The following is a 6227-nucleotide window of genomic DNA, read 5'->3' as shown; positions in this document are numbered from 1 at the left end:
AATATTATTTCGTACAAAAAGTTTTAATTCCACACTACTTTTCATACATGTATGCAATGAATGGTACGAAAAGGCTTGTACAATACCTCCAAAAGGTCGAGTACGTGTGTTTCAATTCGATAATGACCTAACTTCTAGAGGGTACTCTCGGGTTTTTACAAACCTTGTATCAAAGCATAAGATTGTGAAAGTAGTCTTAGGAATCAAAAGTCTCAAAAAGCCACGTCTAGTAGAGTCCTGACAATAGGTGTGAGTCGCAACAGGGCTATGGGACGATACAATTTCTTTTTTTTGTACTCATATGTCGTGTCATAGAGTAAAAATTTATAAGTTCTCTTTTTTATGGTTTTCCTTGTGTTTTTAGGAAGATGAATACAAGGAGGACACCAGCTAGGAGGGTTGAGGCAAATGATGTAAATGAGGGACTTCCTTCCTGAGGTGGACATGTGCCACAAGTTGAGCAAGTTCCTAAAGGTTTTAAAGGTGTTCAAGACGCTCAAGACAATGAAGTACCTATAGTGGAAGGAAGTAATGAAGTTCTGGTGGTTCCCCCAGAAATGGCTAATGGAGAGACTAAAGAGGCTCTCCTTACCCTAGCCCTAGTTATGGAAAACCTAGCCCTAGTTATGAAAACTCAAGTGAATAGAGACATTGGGCCTAGGGTGAGTGCAATGGAGAGTACTATGACCTCTAAATTGAGGGACTTTGTGAGGATGAATCATCCTATCTTCTTTGGTTCTAAGGTAGGAGAGGATCCCCAAGCTTTCTTGGATGTTGTGTATAAGATAGTGCATGCAATGGACGAACTTCTAGGGAGAAAGTCGTATCAATTGACGGATATCACTCAAGTATGGTTTACTCAATGGAAGTATAGTGAACCAGTTGAATCGGGTCCCTTAGAGTGGGAAGAGTTTAAGGAAGCATTCTTAGAGAGATACTTTCCCCGTGAGAAGACGGAGATTAAGATTGAGGAATTTATAAACCTTAGGCAGGTTAGCATGAGTGTTGAGGTGTATTCCTTAAAGTTTATCCTATTGTCTAAGTATGATTCATCGTTGTTGTCTAACCATAGGGATGAGATGAGTAGGTTCTTTACTGGAGTTTTGGATATGGTGAAGGAAGAGTGTCGTACAGACATGCTTCATGGCGACATGAATCTATCTAGTCTTATAGTGTATGGTCAATCCATTGAAGAGTCTAAAATTGGGAGGAGAAGTACAGATACTAAGAAGGGAAGAACCAACAAGCAAGTTCAACATAAGTTTAAGAATAGGTCTCCAAATAAAGGTTGTTCTAGTGCTCGTAAACTAAAATATGGGAGAGGAGGTGGTACCCAAATGGTTAAGCCTACATGTGCTAATTGTGGTAAGAAACATTTTCACAAGTGTCTAGCCGGTACTAGTGGGTGCTTTGTATTTGGACAGGATGATAACAAGTTAAGAGATTGTCCTACTATTGCGGCTAGAGGAAGAGAGGCTAAGCAAATTCCTCCTAATGTTCTCGATAGAAGATTGTGGTGATCCAAAGAGGGCTCGCTTTTTATTCTCTCCGAGCCAAAGGAACCAAGTCGGATGATGATGATGCCGGTAAGTTATTGTTTTATCTGTTTAGTTATATGAGTTACTTATAAGTAGGGGATTATGGTGAGTAGTCGGGTTGTATATTGTTGTCTCATTTCATCTATTCAATTCAAGCTTGAGACATAAAAAGGTCATAATATCATGTTGCATGTTGCATTATATTTAGGAGCCTAGTTGAAATTGAATTTCATTGATTTCTTGATATTCCTTAACCATGTGCCTAATGGGATGTGTCACAGTTCAACCTTTGGCAAGTAGAACACCCTCCATCGGACTAGGTTTATGACTCCGGATTCCATGCCTAGATAGTATGGTCTATGTCGGTTATTGCCTATTCTAATCATGTGGGATACATGCTACTGTTGGATAAGTACTATGAAGTTTAGGTGGTGGAATGGGATGCTATCTAGACATTGCACGATTATTCTTTAAAGATATTAGTATCTGAGTCCCTAGGTCTTTTCAATACCATTATGTGAAGTCTTCAGTGAATGAAATGTTTTCTAATGTCTTAAAGAACATGATGACTTTAGTAAAGGAATAATAATGAAAAAAGGTGTGCTTATCTAGAGTTGCTTTCAGGAATGCTTAGGTAGGCTTGAAGAGGGTGTATGGGCAGTCTCTTTATGTTTTACTTACGCGAGTCTTAGAGTAATTCTGGCTAGGGAATTTAACAAATAAAGTAAGATTGATCTAATCTTAGGATGATATTTTGTGAGGCGATTTCAAGCTTTAAATTTCCAGTGTGAATTTGAATATAGTTCACTATAAAGTAACATAGTCACTATAATGTTCTTCTATGTTTGATAAATTATTTATGTGATATCTTATATGTTTCTAAGGTTTTAAATGTTTTTCGTATGCTTATGCTATGATGTTTTAATCAAAAAGAGCATGTTCTATACAAACTTCTATTTATCATGTTTTTTTGCATTATGCCACACTTAGTACAAGCGTTTATACTTTTTCTACACATTTTGTCTAAAGGTGTAGGTAGAGTTTGAGAGGAGTCTCGAAGTTGAAGCTTGGATAAGTGTTCATTAAAGTAAAGAGTTCTGTATGACCTCAATAGATTCGAGGACGCCTTGATGTTTATATTTCCTTATTGAAAGTATTGTAATAGACTTAGCTTTTTTCTCTATGATGTAGTATGGCTCGTGTCGCAATACAGTCATATGTCTAAGATGGTAACTTTGGGACTTAGCCTTTCATTATATTTTTCTATAAAAGAGCTATTTTGAAGTATTATTATTGCGTATGAAAAGATTTAACTTTGCACTACTTTTCATACATGTATGCAATGAATGGTGTGAAACGGCTTGTACAAGACCTCCGACAGGTCGAGTACGCCGTGTTTAAATTCGAGAATGCCCTAACTTCTAGGGGGTACTCTCGGATCGTTATTAGAGTCCTATGTGGGCACATAGTAAAGGGTAAAGTAGATTTTTGATAGAAACCTTGACTTACTAACGTGGGGGTTTCTATCTCATGAGATAACATAAAATTTGGGAATCCAGACTTACTAACGTGACGAAACCCATATGGGAGGCCGGACTTATTAACATCAAACCTCCAGCTCATATACATGCCCTTTCAGTGCTAAGCATTTATTCCCTTTAGTAATCATCTTATTACATCGTACAAGTTCACATTAGTCCCTTGTAGACCCTTATGTAAACCTCTTATCATAATAGCTCATAGGTGACCACAAATGAAAACTATCCTTTCACTTTTGTCACAATAGCAAGTGATTAAACCTTTCACTCAACTTCATCATGTTCATGAGAAACTACATTAAATCACATAATGATCATGCCATATGCACACATAATTCATATCCAATACATGTTTCTAGGTTTAGGGTTAAGGGAATCATGTAACCAAAGTCACAACAGCACATTAGCTATAGAGTCATTGTCATCTAACTAATTTCACATTTTATCATTAAGATCAAAGAAGAATCAAGATCATACCTTATTTCCCTTCATGGGAGTTCACCCTTTAAAACCAAAGAATTCTCAACCAACATATGAAATAGGGAAATTCATAAAGAATTATCATAACTAAAATCAAAGCAAACAATTGACATGTTCATCAACCTCAGCAATTCACCTTAATCAATCCAACAAATTAGGGATTTGTGGGAAAGACATGTGTCAAGGGAAAACTCATAGGAATTCATCAATTAACCATCAATTACTATCTAAAAACATTAATTCCTCATAATTAATCATAATTGAGTCACAATTTCATTTTAAAACTAATACCTATGTGAGGAGAAAAACCCTTGTTTTAAGGGAATCTAGAAATCATCTTTCGAAAGAACTCTTGGGGAAAGGAATCCCAAGAGTGAAATAAACCATATCTTATTGATGATAAATCCACAAAATTGAGTATAAATTTTAAAGATTTGTTCTTCTTCTTCAAGCTTCAAAGCTTCTTCATTGGGGGATGGGTAGAGAGAGAATGAAGAGAAAGGGGAGAGCTTTTTGGATTTATTTTGGGGTTATGATTTTAGTGAGTGATTGTGACGGAAAACTGAATGAAAATCAATATATAACCCTCCCCTAAAATATCCAAAATAACTCTCACTTAGATTGACCATTTATGAAGTCAAACTCAAATTCTAATTTCATATCGTCATCATGGAACAAGTCCGCGTCGCGAAGTTGTTCCCTCAAAATTTCCAAAATTGATTTTCTTAACAGTTGAGTCTGCGATGCGAGCTTAACTTTTGACCTTGGTTGAACCAAGTCCGCGACGTGGACTTCTTCCCTCCAAGAACAAAAGATGCTGCCTCTTGGCAGCTTGCTTGATCCAATGTGGGGTACCTTCTAGAACCCTCGGGCGATGATTGGGGGGGTCAGACCTGAAATATTTCACTCTATATACTAGTTTTTACCTATTTCAAGTCATTTTAAAAGTTTTGGACTTCACATGACCCTATGAAACCTTCGCCAAACCTAGGGACGTCAACTAGTTAAATTTTGCTAGTTTCTAAACGTTAAGGCTTCTCTTTAATACTATGGCACCAATACTTCTCAATCTTGTTATAGATACTTAATTATGTATAAAACCATTATTACTCAACATATAAGTCTCTAGTATAAGTCATAGAACTTCCGTGTGTGTCAACAATATGGAATAAAAACTTATAAAACAATGTAAATAACTTACTTCGTTAATGATAATGCAATAACAAACTCAACTTTACGTATAATAAAAGTAGTATAATTTCTATGGGAGTTTATCTAACCAACAACCATCACTATAATCCTAGGCAGTGGTATAATGTCTTATGTCACATTGCAAGAGGACCGCGGTATACATTATCAAGGGTACAATTACTGAAGTACTAAGTGGATCCACTAGTCTATGCTAAAAAGCACTAAGAAATTGTCTAAAAAGTATGATCCTTTCTTTATCCTTGTTGGCAACATTGTTTATCGAGACTTGAATTGTCATGAACTCAGGTTTAGCTCATGTGTTTTTTTGAAAAATTCTTACTCCGGTTTGAGGTAATTGCTCAAACGTAGGTTTAAAACTCTCTTGGAAATCATAGTTCCCTTTTCTAAAACTAGCCAAAGTCTTTGTAGAAGAGTTTCCGTTCTTTCTCAAAATGTGAAAACATTTGTAACTCTTAGGGACTACTTAGTTCTCTGATAGCTTTGAGAAATTCACTCACTCTTTGCTCGTTGTTTAACTGGAAACTTAACTCTTAGAGAATACTTAGTTCCATACAAGTTTTGAGACATCAAAATCAACTCATTACTCTTTGCTTTACTTGCAGCTTTAGCCTTGAAACACAAAAAAAAATATTTTAAGACTCTTGAAAACTTTAAGAATTTACTTTAAATTTCTTCTGAACTTTTAAACTTTACTCTTAACTTCTTTAACTTTGATATTAACTTTCCTTGAATTGGATTATGGATTTTTTTTAAGATTGAACGACCCTTGAGGTAGGTCAGGGGCTTAGCATCACCCCCAGGACTTAACATATATAAAAACAAATTTACATAATGGGGGACATAAACCTTACCTTCAATCATTTTGTAGGTATATTTTTTTTATTATTATGAATTGTAACTTCCTTCGATCGAAGAATCAAAATTTTCATATCCAATCTGAATGATCTAAACATTCATCCTTAGCTTCAACAACACAAACAAACCTTTGAAATAATATTGAGCCCACAAAATTTACTGTCCTGTAGAGAATTTGATATCCTCACAATACTGGAAGTGTTGAAATCATTTTCTACCACAAACCTTATCCACTATCTCGTGAAGGTGGATATGTTGAAATCAACTAAGAAACATAAGTACATGATTTTAGGATCTAGTAGGAAAGATGGGGGAAGAATGGGGTCTCTGGTAGCCCTGAAGCTCTAGGAAGAGCGGAGCGCCAAAGCCAAGCCTGATTGACAGACACTATACTCAGGCACTCAAGTTGGTGCAACATTCTAGAGCTTAAAAGACAGAGTCTTTTTTAGGGGCTCTGGTTGGCGGGGTGCCCGTGGATGTGGAAATATCAATCTCATCAACAATAAATTCCATGCGATACTCGTCTTCTACTAATTCTGAGACCCTTGTCATAAACTTATTCATTAAGTTCGTAGGCCTAGCTACAAAGCTTGGACCATACCCA

At 36.1% G+C, this 6227-nt stretch overlaps 1 protein-coding gene across 1 annotated transcript; it reads left to right on the top strand.

The window, feature by feature from the left end:
* The first annotated feature begins 557 nt into the window (after positions 1–557).
* Positions 558–1520, top strand: LOC138342426 (uncharacterized). Its single transcript, XM_069294665.1, has one exon. The coding sequence runs from the start codon at positions 558–560 to the stop codon at positions 1518–1520; it is 963 nt and encodes a 320-aa protein (XP_069150766.1).
* The last annotated feature ends 4707 nt before the right edge of the window (positions 1521–6227 follow it).

This window comes from Solanum lycopersicum, chromosome 1, assembly GCF_036512215.1.
Source record: "Solanum lycopersicum chromosome 1, SLM_r2.1".
In the NCBI taxonomy this organism is placed as follows: domain Eukaryota; kingdom Viridiplantae; phylum Streptophyta; class Magnoliopsida; order Solanales; family Solanaceae; genus Solanum; species Solanum lycopersicum.
Note: the sequence above shows the minus strand (reverse complement) of the source record. Positions and strands in the feature narration are given on the sequence as shown.

What these genes read in the sequence shown, in the direction of transcription:
- LOC138342426 (XM_069294665.1), top strand. Translation starts at nt 558, where the DNA reads ATGGCTAATGGAGAGACTAAAGAGGCTCTCCTTACCCTAGCCCTAGTT.